The sequence below is a fragment of the Bos grunniens genome, chromosome 21, assembly GCF_055505025.1.
Source record: "Bos grunniens cultivar Pamir isolate PY7600 chromosome 21, Bosgru_T2T1.0, whole genome shotgun sequence".
Lineage (NCBI taxonomy): Eukaryota > Metazoa > Chordata > Mammalia > Artiodactyla > Bovidae > Bos > Bos grunniens.
Window position 1 is genome coordinate 28,892,509 of NC_141185.1, and position 20,036 is coordinate 28,912,544.

Consider the following 20,036-nt stretch of genomic DNA (forward strand, 5'->3'; position numbering starts at 1 on the left):
TCGAAGGCAGAATTGTTTAATCTGGAACTTTCATATCCCTTTCCCAGGTGAATGGCTTGGAACAGTCCCTTGGGGACCGTTCCTAATTCTGCTAACTAACTGCTCCTAACCTGACTGGAACTCATGCTGGAGAGGCCCATGGCCCTTACCCCTCCATGCCTGCCCTTCCCAAAGACTGAATTAGCTGCACAAATTCCCTTGGGCCCATGGGCCAGCTTTCTTCTCTTGCAGCCCTGACTCTAATGGATATAGTTTTAAAAGGGGGAAAAAAAAAAGATGTTTAGAAATCTCTGAGGTGAACTTCACTTTTGGAAAGCAAGCTCTTATCAAGACATTCAGGTACTCTCTTCAAAATGTTTCGTGGTTTCCGACTCCTCCAAGCAAACAAAGCCCAGTGTTTCTCTAAAACTTCTCTAATTCAGAAAACACCAAGACAGCAAATGGTGACAGACACTTTATGCAAGTTTTCTTAGATCATTATGAATTTTCAAAAACTGTGTCAAATTTAACCTATCAAATGTATAGCTCTAGAATCAAAGGCCCTGGAAGCCCAGAGACCAACAGCAGCCCTGTCACAAAGCAGCACTATGGGTTAACAATCCACAGAACAGCTTTGGGGCAGAGCAGGTACCATCCCTGAGCCTCAGCCTCCTCGTCTAAAAAATGAGACTTTACCTCATTTTCTTCCAGCTTCAAAGTAGGCAAACCCTCTGACTCTAAAAGTAACCCTCAGGGACAGGAAAGCTAGTTTACTCCTTTCTGATATTTTCAAACCATTCCTGATGTAATCACATGCTTCACAATATCTCAAAAGAAATTCTTTTGTAAGAACAATTACTGTAAATTTCTGAGAGAACATTTCAGTTCCTTACAAGCTGCCGCTTCAGTGTTGGATGACTTCCCTGGAGAATTTCTTTGGTCTTCTTGCCAATATTTCTGTAGCCCCAAGTTGAACAAGTCCTTTTGTGATTTCTCATTAAGTCAGGCTCGAGTTATCTCCTATTTGGAGAAGCCCTATTCTGGTTTCTGGACCTCTAAAGGTATTTGGGATTTTAAGAAAGTAACGGAGGAACGGCAGACACGGGCCTGACAGGGCCTGACGGGAAATCTTGGCAGTATTGCTCACTGCTGACAGGGTCCCTTTGTTCCTCCTGGGGTACACCCTGCAACCAGCTGAGTCACAGTGCAGACAGGATGGAGGCCTTCCCTGCTCCCCACCCTAGCTACAGTAAAGAAGGCATGTTCCGCATCACCCATATGAGCTTTAAGGTTCTGGAATTAATTGCTCAGGCTTTGGGGCTTTAAGCACTTGTGAAATAAAAATGTAAGTGTTCTGAAGATTTTTTTTTAAGATATTTTTGAATGAAGAAGACATTTCTGGATTCTAGACCTAGCCTGTATTTGTGGGCACAAGAATATAAATAGGGACCCCAGCCTATTCCTGACTTCTCTTCACATGCATGTGTGTGGAATACCCCTGTTGCCATCCCAGCCTCTCCATCATTCCTGCCCTCAGTCCTGGGTTATGAATGGAGAGAGGCCTGCAGAGGCCCTGGCGGCAGGCACTGGGATGTCCAGGTACCCACTAGATTTTGGGGATCCAGGTAGCTCAAGGGTGGTCAAGGAGTGGATGCGGGAGCCTGCAGGCTCTGGGTGAGCACCCGTATCCCACAGAGAGGGATGCTGCTGAAGGAGAGCTAGAGGGGGTCCTCTAAAGCACGGGGCCCTGGTTGTCCAGGTCTAAAGGCAGCACTACTGCATTCCACACGACCCCAAATAAACAAAGTTTTTAAGCCTCTTCAAAGGCACCAGATACCAAAGGGGTCTCAAGGTTTCTGGTGCCTTCACACACAGCAGGTGTGCACCGAGCTGGGGAGGAACTGGGCTTTTCCCACACAGCGCTGTTCATTGGTGCCACCCTCTGACAGTTTAGCAGAAGGGGGCTCGAACTGCTCCTTCGAATTATGAATTGTCTGGAGAGTTCAGCAAACCCGGGGCTCTGGAGCTGAACACATTTTGAGAGGCTCATCAGTTGGTTTCTAAGAACTACCTTGATTCATGGAATTTGAAGTCTTTAATCAATCTACCAAATATCAGGTAGGGCAGACTTTCCTGAGAGCAGCCCTCAGGCACCAACCAGCCCCACAGGCGGGCAGAGTGGAATGCAAAGAGGGAACAGGAGCTGCTGCAGCGCAACACGAATGATTTAGGTCACCGTCTTGCCTGGTCCCTGGGGTGCAGGCTGCCCTACCCGACACTACTCTGCAACAGAGAGGTCCCACTCAGTAGAAGGGTTTTCAACAAGCCAGAATCTCTGTCCTGATTTCTGGAGCTTAGGTCGTTTCTTTTTAACATTCCATCTGCCTTGTTCTATGACGTTAGTCTTACCAGAAGTAGAACAAGCCCGTACTAGGGAGATATGTAAATGGTACTTTGAATTTCCTAGTGTCTAACCCTGCAGGCTCTAGAAAACCGCCCCCTCCTTTAAAAGCTACAGGGTGGTAACGTCTCTGGAGTGAGACTGTGAGTAAAGAGCTTCTTGGGAATTCCGTGAGGTTAAATCATGTCTGTGCCTGTATGGACTGACACGGAAGGCTTTCCTAATCTAAGCAAACACAAAGGTCATGACCTGTTCCGGGTAGCTGGCTCCAGGTTGCAACTGGGTCAGCTGCTGGTTCAACGTTTTAAGGCCCAAGGAAGCTACTTTCCGGGCACAATGTTGGTTGCTCTGGCAGGTTCCCAGGTACAAGCTACCAGAGCGCTGATGCAAGATGTCTATGGGTGGCACCTCTAAAGGGCTCCCTTGTCTTCCTGTTAAAACCTGGTGTGAAGAAGTCTTCCCTGGATATCTTTGATGCGACAGTTTAAACAGAACTATGTATGAGGCAGAATAGAGTTGTGGATTGATAATGTGACTTTTTTTCAGATGGCTGAGGGTAGAAACCCTTTAAGAAGGTCAGTAGAAGACCGATGCCCCTGCCCTGCCAGCTGCTGTGCTTTTAGACCACGGGAGGGCCACGTGAATTTCACCTCAAGTTCAGACAGACACTTCCAGATCTGCAGACTTAGCTCCCTTCTCTAAGTGATGAAAAATTCCTCATCTGTCAAGTGGATGTGCCTAAGTAACTGCTGAGGGACAGTAAATAGGTTAAGTAGGTCAGAGAGGAAGAGAAGGCAAAAATGAAGCTAACTAAAATGATAGGAAGAGACAGAAATCGTGTGCTTTAGTGTGAAAATTAAATTCAAACAAGAATGCTGGAGCTCTATTACATTGACCGGAAGCTCAGATGGTAAAGTGTCTGCCTTCAACGTGGGAGACCCGGGTTAGATCCCTGGGTCGGGAAGATCCCCTGGAGAAGGAAATGGCAACCCACTCCAGTACTCTTGCCTGGAAAATCCCATGGACCGAGGAGCCTGGTAGGCTGCAGTCCATGGGGTTGCAAAGAGCTGGACACGACTGAGCAACTTCACTTCACTTCTTCACTTCAGACAGATACAAAGACAAACCCATCTCTACTTCCAATAAACACCTAGTCAGTATATAAGACACATCAATACAATGAATCCAAATATAATACACGCCCTACTACATGTGACTCACTTGAATTCTGCATATCTAGACTTGAAAGACTCTCCCACCCTGCTCTAGGTGTAAGGCAACTCAGCTCAGTTACCTAGAGTCATGGCAACATCAAACACTAAAGCTGAGAGGGTATTAAAGCTCTTCCAGTTTAATTCCATCATTCTGAGATGAGGAGTTTGTGTGTTTTGTCTGATACACACACCCAATTGGTGGCAGGACTGAAAGCAGAACCTGGGTGTATTTCTGGCAAAATATCTATTAAATGCTTTTGCTAACTTACTGTGCGTGCATGCTAAGTGGCTTCAGTCATGTCTGACTCTTTGTGACACTATGGACTGTAGCCCACTAGGCTCCTCTGTCCGTGGGATTCTCCAGGCAAGAATACTGGAGTGTACTGCCATGCCCTCCTCCAGGGGATCTTCCCAACCCAGGGATCAAACCTGTGTCTCTCAAGTCTCCTGCATTGGCAGGTGGATTCTTTATCATCAGTGCCATTACTTCTTAAATCAAAAGGCATTTTTATTATTCCCCTATATAAGGAGAAAGAGATTTATTTTGAATGGCTTTAAAAGATTTAGTTAAAATGGAATATTACATGCTGAATAAAAATACACCCAAATATACAGCCTGGTCTTGGGTCTCCTAGGTCAAAAGGACCACAGATTTAGGTCACTCACCACTAGAGGGCACTCAGATTTCCCTGGTTAACTTACAGAGGCTTCCAAACACAGCCTGCAAATAAACTTTATCAACATGCCAATTTCTATCAAGAGTAAAAGGTAAATGGCCATTTCCCCAGAATATACTGGCATACTGGTGCTGGACATAGGTTTCTAATATGTGTGTGTGTGTGTGTGTGTGTGTGTGTATCGGAGAAGGTGATGGCACCCCGCTCCAGTACTCTTGCCTGGAAAATCCCATGGACGGAGGAGCCCGGTAGGCTGCAGTCCATGGGGTCGCGAAGAGTAGGACACGACTGAGTGACTTCACTTTCACGCATTGGAGAAGGAAATGGCAACCCACTCCAGTGTTCTTGCCTGGAGAATCCCAGGGAGGGGGGAGCCTGGTGGGCTGCCGTATATGGGATCGCACAGAGTCGGACATGACTGAAGCAACTTAGCAGCAGCAGCATATGTATATATGGGCTTCCCTGGTGGCTCAGAAGATAAAGAATCTACCTGCAATGGGGGAGACCTGAGTTCAATCCCTGAGTGGGGAAGATCCCCTGGAAGATGGCATGGCAACCCATTCCAGTATTCTTTCCTGGAAAATCCCCATGGACAGAGGAGCCTGGCGGGCTACAGTCTATGGGGTTGCAAAGAGTTGGACACAATTGAGCGACTAAGCACAGCACATATGTACATATACATACATAACTGCTATAATTAATATATATTTATTATAATTAATATTACTATTTTAGATTCAAGCCTAATGTTTTCTCAAAGAACTATTCCATTTATTGCTTTTAAGTGGTAAGCGGATTTCTTAAGTAAAAATTAAAAGACAACTTGCCTCCAGAGCACTCACACAAAGGTCGGTGGGCTCCTGCCAAAATCAGCAGTATTCTAAGCAAATCATGCTGTTCTTGGGCCCCTTGGATACTTTGATTTAAAAGGGAGAAGAGAAGAAAAGGAGAATTTCCTCTGCTATAAAAGGAAATGAACACAAGCCAGGCAATTTCTTTAACTTTCCAGTTTATCATCCCTGGAAGCCTTCTTGATCATGTGGGGAATTTCTGGAGATTTATACCTGGAGCCATGAAAATCCATTCTCTGTAGGCAGACCAAGCCCTTTCTGGCTGTTTTATTTGAATTCTGAAAAAGTCTATTCCATATATGTAAGTTAAATTAGTATATAACAGTGATCATTAAACACCATCATAGCATTGCCCTGTATGAAAAACACAAGAATTGTGGTGCAAAAGGGTAGAGGGTTTCTGCAAATAGCCCGTACCTCTATGTCCTGTCAGAGCTATTGATGGTGAGTCTTCCGGATACTGGATTCCCGGCCTTTGGCACTTACCTGATCAGGACTAGCCTGTCCTTTGCCAGCTAGTGTGGAAAACTTGGCTCACAGCACTGAAAAAGGATACATCTAGTTCACTCTGGAAAAGAGAAAAGAGTCCAAGGATGAGAAGGAGACACTGGGCCACAATGCAGAGACCCTGTCGCTTAGCAGAGACAGCGCCTGCTCTGGCCGCCAGCCTGGAAGCAGCGGGGAGAGGCTGCTCTATAAGCAGAAGCTGGAGCCCACAGAGGCCCTGAGTTTGGGATGGTGATTCAAAAAAAAAATAGGCTGCCGTTTGGAGGACATTTATAGGCCAGGACAATTCACTTTTAGAGTGTAGAGGGAATACACTAATTCAACCTTTAGAGAACATAGGTAATTTGATATGTATATCAAAAAATGTAATAACGTGCACAGTTTGAATCCATCAGTCTTACTTCTAGAAGTTTATCCTAAGGAAACAATTAGATAATGGCACAGTGATGTGTGCTAGGATATCCAGGGTAATGTTATTTATAGTAGCAAATTACTGAAAACAAGCTAGGTGTCTATCAAAGGAAGGACTAGTTCACAAATTATGGCAAATCCACAAATGATGACACAGATACATTAAGTCCTGCCTCTTTTGAAGCTAACTGGGCTGGCTCTGTATTGAAACATGATGCTAAGATGCTTCTTTCAACCCAGACAGCATGAGACTGATCTCCAAATTTAAGATCTGGAAACTCCGAAGATTAAAAATAGACCAAGAAAGAAAGTTTAAAACTCACAAACCTAAAAATAAATCTTAGATGACAAGGCATTCTCCAGGAGTGGGGTGGATTTTCTTTTATTTCCCATGGCACTCTTCTCTCTCCTCCTTCTCTTCTTTTTGCTACTGTCATCCTAAACCGGGTCATCCCTTAGTACTATCCAAGTCCTGTATAATCACCTGGCTTAAATTAAATTCTAACCTTCACTCCTGTGGTTTATGTGGTCACTGACTCTCTCCCAAAAATAAAAGCTATCATCCAGCAACCTGCTATTTATTCTCAGTTACTGAATATCATAATTTTACAAACCTTAGCAATGATAGTGCTTGGACCAACTCTTCATTCTCCCAGGTTTAAAATATTGCTATTTGGGGAAATTATATTCTACTTGATAGGTGTTCTCTCAAAGTGGCTAACCATGGCCAGCTCTGAATCACAGACCCTGACTTGCAACCAGTCTGTCTTAACAGAGTGGTTGTCAAGAGATAAGCATCTCTTTCAGCTCTGGAGGGCACCAGCGCCTTCCTAGCTGGATGCACTACCGTGTCACACGCCACTCAGCCGCTTCCCAGCTCCAACCGTTGAATTAGGAAACGGCTGACAACAAGCCTCATGCATTAAGACAGTGGCTCTCAAACTGAAGCAGGCTTCAGAATCACCTGGAAGGCTTGTTAAAACACAGTTTGCAGCACCTCAACCCAGACTGATTCAATAGTCTGGGGTAGGCCAAGAGTTTATCTTTCTAAGAGATTCCCACATAATACCTATGTTACTGGTCTAGGAACCATATTTTTCAAACTGAGAACAAACTGCATAAAGGCAATGAAAACTGGCTAGGTGATTGCCCCACAAAGAAGGGGTTTGCCAAACTTTACTTGTGGCGTTAGGAGTTAGGCTGAAGATACAACTTTCAATGTTTTGCCCTATAGTGCACTCAAGATTACTAATTATGGAGCAGATTCCACTCACTGCCTCAAGAGGAAGCAGCTTGGAAACAGTTCCTTCCTAATCTCTTTATTTAACAGCAAAATGAAATAAACAAAAGAGTTTTGAAAAATTAGCCTGTGTCACTACTGCTTCTTAAAAATGTCTAAGCAAGTCTCAGGAAAGCCTATGGTAGCAGAATAAAACATTTTCACTGATTCTTTTTTAAAAGACTGTTGGATTTCAAACTAACCACGAAGCTATAGTCATCAAGATATAGTGGTCCTGGCAGAAGGATAAACATACAGATCTGTATACAGAAACATACAGAAGACCAGAACGGAAAATCCAGAAATAAAGCCTTACATTTATGGTCAATTGATTTTTTTGACAAGGGTGCCAAGACAATTAAATGGAGGTGGGGTGGGGAGAATAGTCTTATCAACAAATGGCACACAGACAACTGGATATAACATGAAGTGAGACCCCCCACTTCAAACCATATACACAAATTACTCAATATGGCTCAAAGACCTAAAAGTAGAAGCTAAAACTATTATATAAATGAAACAAATATAACATTGAAATCAATAAGGTCTGAGTTGGGGAAAAAAGAAAAGAACCCATAAAGAGTAAATCTTTATGACCTTAGGTCAGGCAAAAGCCTTTTTAGACATGACACCAAAACATAAGCAGCAGAATAATTTAACTTCTTCAAAATTAAGAACTATTGTGTTTCAAAAGACAGCATCAAGAAAGTGAAAAGAAAACCACTGAATGGAGACAGCATTTTCAAGTCATGTCTGATAAGAGATTTATACTCAGACTACAATAAGAACTTTCACAACTCAACAATAAAAAAGACAAATAATGCAGCTGAAAAATGGGCAAAGGGTGTGAACAAACATTTCTCCAAAGAAGATATACAGATGGCCAATAAACACATGAAAAGATGCTCAACACTGTTATCCATTAGTGAAAAGCAAATAAAACTCACAATTTATTTATACCATTTCATACCCACTGGGATGACTATAATCAAAACACAGATAATAAGGTTTGGTGAGGATGTGGAGAATTAGAACTCTCATATACTGCTGGTGAGAATTTAAATCATGGAACCATTTTTGAAAACAGTTTCATCAAAATGATAAACATGGCGTTACCATATCACCCCCCAATTCTACTCCTAGGTAGAGGCCCAAGAGAACTGAAAACATGATTCCACACAAGAATGCATATACAAGCGTTCATAGAGGTATTACTCATAATGGACAAAAAGCATAAATAACCCAAATGTCCATCAACTGAAGAATGAATTAACAAAATATTGTATATCCATAGAATAGAATATTATTCAGCAATAAAAAGGAAAGGTGTACTGACAGACATCACAACGTGATCAATGTCTTGAAAACATTATGCTAAAGTAAAAAATTCAGTCATAAAAACCACATATTATTGAACTTCATATAATTCTATTTATATAAAATGTCTAGAATAGGCAAACCTATAGCGACAGAAAGTAGATTAGAGATTATCTGGGGCTTGGAGCAAGTGGAGTAGATAAGTGGGAGAGAAATGCTAATGGGTACGGTGTTTCTTTTTGGCGAAATATTTTTAAACTTTGTGGTGATGGTTTCACAACTCTGGGTACATACTAAAAACTATACACTTTGAAGGGGAATTGTGTATCATTAAGTTACATTTCAGTACAACTGTTAAAATAAGGGACATTGGAAAGGAACTCATGTTTTCCTTGAGGGGAGCTGGTTCTGATGGAAATGAACCCTAAACTACAAGGGTCTTGGTGTCCTAGGAAGGGACGCAGAAGAAAGAAGAAGGGATTGATGTATATAGCAAAGTATCTTAACAGAGAAAGACACAAGAGGTTCTTAGTCTTATACAACTGGCTCTGTATAGAGATCTAGACACAGCATAGTTTCTAACACTTTGGATGAGCCAGAAGGAAAGGTAAAGAAAATCTGGCATCATTTAACTTTTACACATTAAAGTTCTATATTAACACATGTTTTTTATACAGGCCTATTTCTTGGAAATTGGGCAAAGGATGAAAACCGTTTTAAGTCATTAAACTTACCACTCGGCTGAAGTAGTCATCTAAAACTTCCACAAAGTTATGGATGAATTCATAAATTGCCATCTCGTTCTGAAATAGAAAAGGAATGGTGTAAATAATTTCAGTGTGACGTATGGGAAAAGAGACATGGAGCCGCCGCGTCAGCAGCCAGGTTTTAGAGCATTTGGCTTGGTAAACAGACAATGTGAGCAAAGTAGCTTCCTATGGACAAATATTCAGAAATATTCTAGGACTTATTTGTTTAAAAGAAGCTTATCAACAGGGGAAATGTAGAAAACCTTAACCTCTAAGATTTTTTGAGAAGTCCGTGATGACTCTGGCTGCATTGAAACTAGATTGAGTCTAGTGATTAGAACTTGGAGGTTTACTCCCTGACTTCAAGACCAATGAATGGCTAAAGCCAGTTGGTTTTTTCCTTCAGGGTCTTCATGTTGTCACTTTGCTATCTGTAGAAGATGGGGAACTGTTTCAAAGTTTGGTGCATGGGTGAAAAACAATCAACTGAGATTTCCAAGTATTTTAGATCTTAAACACCCTTTTCAGGCATTCCATGGCCACAGGGGCTATTGATCTGAGACTGACATTTCTGAAAAGGCGAACTACATCTGATGAGACGTAATCGCGAGGTGTTCATGTTCACAGTCTGCTCTGGCTTCTGTCATGTCAGCCGAGGTTGAACACCACAACTGTCTGGCCTCTACCCTTGGCTTGGTGGCCCCCCTGTGCCACACAGAACGAGGGCAGGAAACTGGCACTGCTTACGGTCCAGGAAGGCATTCTGTGGTCTCATGCTTCTTCACAAGCTACTCATCTAATCCAAGAAAAATCCTGGTTTCTCTCTTCCACATAGCTTTCCCAGCCTTGACAAAAACCCAATACCCTTAAAACAAAGAACAAACAAACAAAACAATATCCTTCCAGAGTCAAGATGATGCTTATGGAGGTAAGTGGGGCAGAAAATGTCAATTTAAAGCAGAATAAAAAGCAGACTGTTATTCCTAATTTTCTTATATTTTCCATAAGCTTTTCTATTATCTTACCTCTGTGTCATTAACTCCAACCACAATGAAGAGAGCTGCATACTGCCGGTATATCAGCTTAAAGTCTTTATATTCAATGAAAGAACACTAGACAAAAACACAATTAGATATTAATTCCTAAGGTTGACAGGGATGTCTTCAAAATGGTGTGCATAATTCTAGGTTCTGATCTGAGTATCTGTCAACACATTCCTAGAAATATACAACACTGTGATGTTACACGGGGCTTCCAGGTAGCACCAGTGCTGAAGAACCTGCCTGCCGGTGCAGGAGATGTAAGTGACAGGAGTTAGGTCCCTGGGTTGGAAATAGCCCCTGGAGGAGGGCATGGCAACCCATTCTAGGAATCTTGTCTGGATAATCTCCATGGAGAGAGAAGCCTAGCGACCTACAGTCCATGGGTTTGCAAAGAGTCAGAACATGGCTGAGCGACTAAGCACAGCACAGCACAGGCTCTTTTTAAAAATTATTTAAAGGTGGTTTTTATGTGACAGATATGAAACAAAAATCATCCATTGTAAATAGTGCTTTATAAGAATTAATAAATAACTTACCACTATTGACTAGTGGAGAAAACAACTCACTTCCCATTCATCTCTCCCCTCATGTCATTATATAAAGAGGGAGAGGAAGATGCTGGGTGGATAGGAATTCAACCAGCAGGATGAAGGTACAGTGTTGCCCTTCCTTTAGACTTTTGGGTTTGCTTGACCAAACGTGATTAAGAACTGTATCACTTTTTGCACTGGGATATGTTGCTCTATGACATTCAGATATACTTGGGAATGAAGCTTCAAGGTTTTTTTTTTTTTGACCACACTGTGTGGCATGTAGGATCTTAGTTCCCTGACCATGGATCAAAACCATGGGCATGGCAATGAAAGGGAAGAGTACTAACCACTGCTGCTGCTGCTGCTAAGTCGCATCATTTGTGTCTGACTCTGTGTGACCCCATAAACGACAGCCTACCAGGCTCCGCCGTCCCTGGGATTCTCCAGGCAAGAACACTGCAGTGGGGTGCCATTTCCTTCTCCAATGCATGAAAGTGAAAAGTGAAAGTGAAGTCGCTCAGTCATGTCTGACTCAGCGACCCCATGGACTGCAGCCTACCAGGCTCCTCCATCCATGGGATTTTCCAGGCAAGAATACTGGAGTGGGGTGCCGTTACCTTCTCTGCCTAACCACCGCACTGCCAGGGAATTCCTGAAGCTGCAAGCTTTGATTATGGCGTTTTTTCCATGGGAAGCCATTCCACAATCTATATAATGGAAGGGTTTGAGGCTTTTATTTGCAATTAGGATAAAAACCATTAAATCCAGGACCATTCTACAGCTTTAGGTTCACTGCAGAGCCAGTATAATTCTGCTCAGACAGATCTTTCAAGGAATCACTTACTATTTGAAAGAACTGAGAAACATTTTTCAAAGCCTCTCAGGAGTTTCTGACATTCAAAAAAAAAGTATCAAAGCACCTTTGTGGATAAAATAAAAATGAAGCTGAGACTGTGTTACTTTTGGGTTCCCTTTAAGATCTAAGATAATTTAGAATGCTTCAAAAGTATCTAACGGTATACTTATTCCAAAGCATATATTTCAGAGGGTAACCTATCAGTGAAAATGATGTTTGAAATTGTGGAGTGCCTGCATTGTATAGAAAGATTCAAACAGAAATGCTTCTTCAGTCTGTTTACCCTTACTTAAAGTCTATGGCTATTAACACAGTTCTTTAATAGTTTCAGTTTCCTTTTGACAACTACATAAAGCAGTGTGTGCCATGGCAGGCCAAAGCAGTAATTCAAAGAGGACTCTGAGATATTCCGACTGGAAAATCAATTTAGAAGCCAAGGGAAACACAGTGTCTATGCGTCACTTTTAAGTACTGATGTACCTTAATATTTTATGACTTACCAGTGGTTCCTACAAGCAGCCTTTCTACATAGTCAGTGAAATGGAGAAATGGCAAATTAATGGGTGATTTATATAGGCTTTCTGATTTTGCCTTAGTTTGCTCCATGATTTCCAAAGGATTCCAAGTTTAGGGCGTGGACTAAGTAATTCTCCAATTAAAATCCCTTGTAAAAGTAGGCTCCGTTTTTTAAATTTCCATTTAGTATTATTTTAATGATTCAATTTAACCTCAATTTTGGCAGAATGGATCGATTAGTTATTTCACATGCATTTGCCCACTTTCATTTCTCTCATCTATATAATAAGACAAGTTCAAATCAAGTTTGTTTTGTTTTTAAATTACTTGTTCCAGTTTTATGTTGGTGGTAAATTTATAAAAATGATAAGCAGAATAAAAAACACCCCCCTCCACACGAGAATCATGTTATTATCCTCTGGCACAAAGTGGGTCTTGAGTATCTCCCTCTATCCTGGTCATTTGACCTCATCTTTTGGCTTAAAGAAAGCCATCTGCTACAGGCACTCCTGAGAGTTCCAAGGGCTCAGTTCTCATGAACAAAAAAAGAAGGTATGTCTATTAGCAGGAGTATATTTGCCACTTCCATAGTGCAATGAGACAAATATGCTGACCTAAATACGAACCCAAGACTTTCCCTGGTTTTCTTTGCTTTTATTTTCCTTAAGGGGATGTAAAGAGAGCTGTGCGCCAGTCTTCATTTCACTTCATTTGTTATTTTCTCTAATAGCTATTGAAAGAATGGGGTTCAAAGAAAACGATGGCCCTTGAGACTCAGTAATAACAAATCTGCCACACTGAGTTGGATGCAGAGATGAAAGAGAGAATCAGACTTACTTGTTCATTGGATCGAGAGAGACAGCTCTTTATGACTTCTGTTTCCAGAAGCGTACGCTTATTAATCTCCACATGTTCATAGTACTTAGAAAGTCGGGTCTGCCCTTGTTTATTCACCATGAGGAAAAACTTTATCATTTTTTTTCCTCTAGCCACTATTTTTCCAAGTATAATTCAAAAGATATGGCAAGGGGTGGCTGTAACCAGAACCTGAAGGACAAAAAGAACAACAGAAAGACAAGATCAAATTCCTCAAGAATCGTATTAAATGTGTTCCACAGATAAACCAGAAGTAAAATGTCTTCTGATAACATTGGTCTTCACTCCTGTGAACTAAATGAGGTTTTAATAAATAAATTTTCATTAGTTATCCTCCAAAAACATTTTTGAGTATCCACAGTGCTTCTACTCATATTCATTCCATTGTTTCATCAATCTTCTCGGGTGCCAACTACGTGTCAAACACCAGAAAGAGATTATGGAGATGAAGAAGTAATGATTTCTGATCTTCCGATCGTGACACCTAGTGAAGGTGCTGGGCAGGTAAGTAAGTAACAGCATCACAAAGTGGTAAGTTTTACTGGGACAGGCAAACTTCTCTGGTGCACAAAAGGGAGGGGCAAGGAGCATCACCGGAGAGTTGGGAACGGCTTCCCAGAGACGGGCATTTAAGCAAGACCTTGAAGAATGACCCAGAGGGAGTGACTCTGGGGCACAGAAATTAGGGGAATGAAAGCTCTGGGAAAGTTCACTTTGGTTGCAGGTCAAGGGGCAGAAGAATGGTCATAGGAAGCTGAGCTGCTCACATAAGATAAAATTGGCTTTAGAAGTGATGCTAAGGAATATGAACTTTATTCTATGGACAGTGGAGATAGGATCTATACTGAAGTTCTTCTTTTGTTAGTGCTGGGAGCCACAGTAACATCAATTATTTGTCAAAGTCCTCAAACAAGGTCCTACAACAAGTCCTACAAGGTCCTGTACTGAGCAGTTTACGTACATTATTTAGTTCTCACAGTTTTCTGCAGCAGGGACTTCTGTCATTCCCATTTCAAAGACAAGCAAATTGAATTCTGTGGATGTTATGGCGCCCAGCGTCCCTGGATGACTGTGTGTCAGGGATGAGACACAGCTCAGAGGACAAGACAGACCCCTAACACTCCTACTCCTAGGGGTTCATGCTCGCGGTTTTATTTCCAACTCAGCTATAATGCAGCTCATGTTCATTGTTCTTATACTTAACTAGTTTTCCAAATAATCAGCGCAGAAGCACACAATATTGACCGATGGCCAGTTCCTTCATCACGAGCATCAGAGCTGTCTCATCTAAAGCCAATACCATAGTATCATATTCACATTTTGCAATATCTTTGAAAATCAGTGCAAAAGACTAAGGTTAAGCATAGTTAGTACTTAAGTGAAATTTTAAAAACTGGAATAATTTTACAGAAGAGTTGCAACAGATTATAATACTTGAACTAAGTTTTATATTATATTTTTGCCCTCCCAGCTCATCTCTCGTATCCTGAACCCTGACACACAGGTGGTTATCTCATAACAATTCCAAACATTAAGAGCAGGTTAGAACCGGATCCAGGTTGGCAAAGCTTGGGGCTGCTGCATTCACAAAGAACAGGATGCCATCTAGACCGGCTCAGCTGGGGACTTGACAGCAGGGCCAGGGCGGGTGGAGTGGGTGGGTGGGGGAGCAGGGGGGCCTGCGGTCATTCACTCTCTGTTCCAGGAAGATAAACTCACTATTGCAGGTGGGATTGCAACATCCTCTGTGTTATTTAATCATCTGGCAGTAAGTGCTGCTTTTATTCTCCTTACAAATGACTGCCAGTAAATTATGGCAGATGACTAATAAATTACGATTACCATCCTTTCTTTTACTCCCTTTCAGCAAAGTTATTTTAAAACCATCTTTAAAAAAGTTAGAAATATACCCTGGATTCCAACTGCTGGGTAAATGACAAAAAAAAAAAAAATATTGTCTCAAAGGTACTCATGACCAAACCTTCGACTTTAAATGCCCTAGCTGCATTAAGTGGTAAAATGAGATGTAAAATGACCCCATTAAGATGCTACACCAAAGGATCAAATTGGTTTCTACCTTGTAAGCACACCATTTCTTCCCACTGACTTCAAGAGAAAGGGTGACCAACAAGGACGCGCTGAACTGACACTCATTAGCACGCAAGATTTGAAAATAGTAGCCGAAGGCATCTAAAGACTGAAATACATCATTTTTTTTTTGCATGCTCATAAACAATTACACAATTTACAACTGTAGGATTACACAGTGGTAATAAAGTGGACAAGCAAAACTGTAAACTATTTGTATTATAAAATATACAACACCAAAATATACATTGCAGAGACTCGGAGACAGGTACATGTTTGAGAACTTAAGATGAATGACTTAAGCACCTTCCCTGGTTACTGATTATGAGGGAGGAGGGAGATTAAATAACTATGAAACCAGGGTAGGGCAATAAGAAGGAATATGCTTAGACAAGTGCTGGGAGTGGTCAGGGGGCAGGGATGAACTTCCTCTCTTAATAATCTTTGCCTTCAACAACACACAGGCTGGGGAAGAGGTTCTGACTGCCAAGAAGTTACGAGATGCTACACCCAAGAACCTGTGTGAATGTACATGAAAAATCAAGGAAGAATAAAGAAAGGAAACTTTACTGGGAAAGACATTACACAGAGGGTGCTAGCATGCCTACAGGCCAAGTTTAGGGGAGGCTGGTAGAGTCACAGCAGAATACGAGCCCCCTACATGACGTAAACAATGCTTAGAGAGAAGAGAGATTGGAAGGATGGAAGTAAATATTGAATTGAGCACAGTTTTTATATTTCTGATGATGTATTTCTGGGAGCTAGAACTGGAAGAATCTTTATAGTCGCCATCTCCAAAGACGATAAACACATTTCAACTTGGGTGCCAACTGTGATTAACTGTACTAAGTGCTTCGAGCACTGTGCTGGGAAGGATTCTGAAGCTGTTTTCAGGTTCTGAACAAAACGATGTCATGAATAATTAGTAATGTCAGCTTCGGGTTAGGAAGCAGGGTGTGGCAACATACGTACCTTGTATCTGTCATCTCTGATGTGCCCTCCCTTTATGGGAAAACCAGTAACCTGAGATGTAGAGTGAAGTCCTGAATTCTGCTCTCTTGACTCATAATATAATGCTGCCTTTAATTTATCATGTTGCCTCTATCTCACTTGGTATATTAGTGTCATTAAATGTTCATTTAAGCTTAATAAGCATCAACTTCAGGTAGCTGTGGGAATGATCAACTCAACATTATCTTTTCTAAAGCAGCTGCACAATTACTTTGGAAAATACTAAACAATTCACTACTTGAAAACAGTAGAGCAGGAATTTTCTAGAAACAAAGATGATATTTGATGATGGCTCTCCTGGAGAAGGAAATGGCAACCCATTCCAGTATTCTTACCTGGAGAACCCCATGGACAGAGGAGTCTGGCAGGCTATAGCCATGGGGTTGCAAAGAGTCAGACATGAAACTTCACAACTGAACAATAACATCCTTTCGAGATCTAAATGCTTTCTATGTACCCCAGAATCACAATATTGTAAAACACACACATACACTCAGGTAATATCAGACAAAAACTTTTTTCTGGCCCCATGAAAGTGACTGAAATAAAATCTCTCAAGTTAAAAAGCCAATTTCCATGCCCCAAAATTATATAGTATTCACAGAGTGTAATAGTCAAAAGCATGAACTAACTAGACAGAATTTGACTGGCTCTACTACTTATTAGCCTTGTGATTCTGGGCAAATTACTTAATCTTCCCGTACTCAATCTGAAGTACAATGGGAATAATGTTAACACTATTAGACCTTCTAGGCTGTGAGCAGTAGTTAGTACATGTAACATTCTTGGAACAGTGTTTGGCAGTTGGCATCAAGTGAGTGCTACGTAAGTTTGGGCCCACATCATTATGATAATATATCACCTTTTCCTGAGACAAGCCTTTCCTGGCTATCCCAATCTCTCTTTCTAACCACAAAATGTTGGCTATCTTTTCTTTTAAACCATCACTGCATTTTACAAAATCTGTCACCCTAAATAGTCACTATTCAATTACATTCTGAGTTCCCCTACCAGACCAATGAGTTTCACTTTCTTGTGATATATTTTACATTGTGACATATTTTACATATATGGGTACATACATATTCGAGCAGAAGTTCGTAAAACAATACTTGCTCACATTTTGTGGACTGTACTCTATCTTCCATGACATTTCATTGTGTAAAAAAAAAAAATGCAGTTGTGGGGAGTTTGGATTACACAGACATGAATTTTTTTCAAAACTCACCAAATGTAAAGATTTACTGTTTATTATATACAAATTTTACATAAAAAGAAACTAATACTCTAGTTAATGATACATATGCTGAGGTATTTGGGGGAAATGTATTGATGTCTATAATTTACTTTATTTGGGGGGGGCATGCTGTGTGGCTTGAGGGATCTCAGTTCCCTGACCAGGGATTGAACCCGGGGCTACTGCAGAGAAAGCCCACAACCCTAACCACGAGGCCACCAGGAAACTCCCTATAATTTACACCAAAAAACTAAGATAAATTAATGGATAGGTAGATAGATAGATAGACAGTTAGGTGTATGATAAAGTAAGTATAGTTGGCCCTCTAGATCTGTGGTTTCTGTATCCACATATTCAACCAACCACAGATTGAAAGTATTTGGGAAAAAAATTCTAATAAGTTACAAAAAACAAAACTTGAATATGCTGTGCAATGGCAACTATTTATGTAGCATTTACATTGTATCAGGTATTATAAGTAATTTAGAGCTATTTCTAGATTACTTTAAATTATTTTAAAGTATACGAAGGATGTGTGTAGGTTGTATGCAAACATGACACCATTTTACATAAGGAACCTGAGCGTTCACAGATTTTGGTATGTGTGGGAGCCCTGGAACCAATCCCCCATAGATACTGAGGTATGAATGAAATAGTAAAAGATTAATGGTAGAATGGAGTGGCAAGTATATGAGAAATCACTGTGAAATTCTTTTCAACTTTGCAGTATATTTGAATATCATCATAATAAAATATTGAGGAAAAATTGCTAGCTGTGGCCCACTGATGTCTTTCAGTCAAATAGATTTTATTTTTTAGAACAGTTTTAGATTCACACAAAAAATTTCAACATATAGAGTGTTCTCATATACTCCACAAAGAGTTTCCCCTATTATCAACATTTTAGTTAGTACGGTACATCAGTTCAGTTCAGTCGCTCAGTCGTGTCCGACTCTTTGCGACCCCATGGTCTTCAGCACGCCAAGCCTCTCTGTCCATCACCAACTCTCAGAGTCTACCCAAACTCATATCCATTGAGTCAGTGATGCCATCCAACCTTCTCATCCTTTGTCATCTCCTTCTCCTCCCGCCTTCAATCTTTGCTAGCATCAGGATCTTTTCAAATGAGTCAGCTCTTCACATCAAGTGGCCAAAGTATTGGAGTTTCAGCTTCAACATCAGTCCTTCCAATGAACACCCAGGACTGATCTTTAGGATGGACTGGTTGGATCTCCTTGCAGTCCAAGGGACTCTCAAGAGTCTTCTCCAACACCACAGTTCAAAAGCATCAATTCTTCGGCGCTCAGCTTTCTTTATAGTCCATCCATACATGACAGGGGAGCCTATTGGGCTGCTGTCTATGGGGTCGCACAGAGTCGGACACAACTGAAGTGTCTTAGCAGCAGCAGCAGCATACATGACTACTGGAAAAACCTTGATGAGACGGACCTTTGTTGGCAAAGTAATGTCTCTGCCTTTTAATATGCTGTCTAGATTGGTCGTAATTTTCTTATGTTACAATTAATGAAATTGATACGTTATTATTAACTGAAGTTTATACTTCAGATCTCCCCATGGCATGTGGGAAGTTCCTAGATCAGGGATTGAACCCGTGTCCCCTACACTGGCAGGCAGATTCTTAACTACTGGACCGCAGGGAAGTCCAAGAGATGTATTTTTGAATGCATCAAAAGGACTTCCTGTTGAACTTTCCTGTAGGTACAGTGGATAAGAATCTGCCCGTCAATGCAAGGGACATGGGTTGGATCCCAGGTCCATGAAGATCCCACATGCCACGGAGCAACTAAGCCCTCGCGCCACAACTACTGAGTCCACGCTCCAGAGCCCACCAGCTGCAACTAGTGAAGCCCACGCATCCAGAGCTCATGCTCCACAAGAGAAGGCACTGCGATGAGAAACCGGTGCACTGCAACAAAGAGCAGCCCTCACTCACCACAGTTAGAGCCTGTGCACAGCAAGGAAGACCCAGCACTGGCAAAAAAAGAGAGAGACCTCCTATTGAACCAATCTAGCTTAGGCCTTCCTGGGTCTTTGTCCCATTAGCCCAGTGACTTGGCTCCCTTTCCCACTCTGGGCTCAGTTCTTAATGAAATGGTTTGAATGTCTATAATCTTCTACCACTTGATCTTTGGTATCTGCCCTTTGGCTATAACTCCAAGGGCATTTGGCACTCAGTCCTTGCACTGTCAACTGAGAATAATAACTAACTTACAAAGTGGTGGCAAGGATTAAATGAAGTAATAATACAGTTCTTGTAAAATATTTAGCACGCTGACTTCTTTTATTTCCTTCCTTTATGTGTGTTAAATTAGAAAAAAGTGCTGATAAGGTTATATAAGGAGACAGATATGTGTGTGTGTGTGTGTATATATATATATATATTATAAGTGATCTCTTAATTTGTTATTAATTGGAAAAGACCCTGATGCTGGTAAAGATTACAGGAAGGAAGAGAAGGGGGCAGCAGAGG

At 41.3% G+C, this 20,036-nt stretch overlaps 1 protein-coding gene across 7 annotated transcripts in view; it reads right to left on the reverse strand.

Moving 5' to 3' along the window:
* The window catches only part of AP4S1 (adaptor related protein complex 4 subunit sigma 1), a 61,836-nt gene that overhangs the window by 18,183 nt on the left and 23,617 nt on the right, over window positions 1-20,036 (reverse strand). For 6 of the 7 annotated variants that reach the window (XM_086363783.1, XM_086363782.1, XM_086363781.1 and 3 more), the window contains 4 exons: window positions 13,171-13,380; window positions 10,411-10,497; window positions 9,371-9,439; window positions 5,679-5,690 (listed from right to left, as the gene is read on the reverse strand). In XM_086363783.1, coding sequence (XP_086219909.1) covers window positions 5,679-5,690; window positions 9,371-9,439; window positions 10,411-10,497; window positions 13,171-13,308 — 306 coding nt within the window. In that variant the 5' untranslated portion in view covers window positions 13,309-13,380. Of the gene's footprint in view, window positions 1-5,608; window positions 5,691-9,370; window positions 9,440-10,410; window positions 10,498-13,170; window positions 13,381-20,036 lie in introns of all 7 variants that reach the window. The other variant, XM_086363784.1, reaches the window with a different exon arrangement.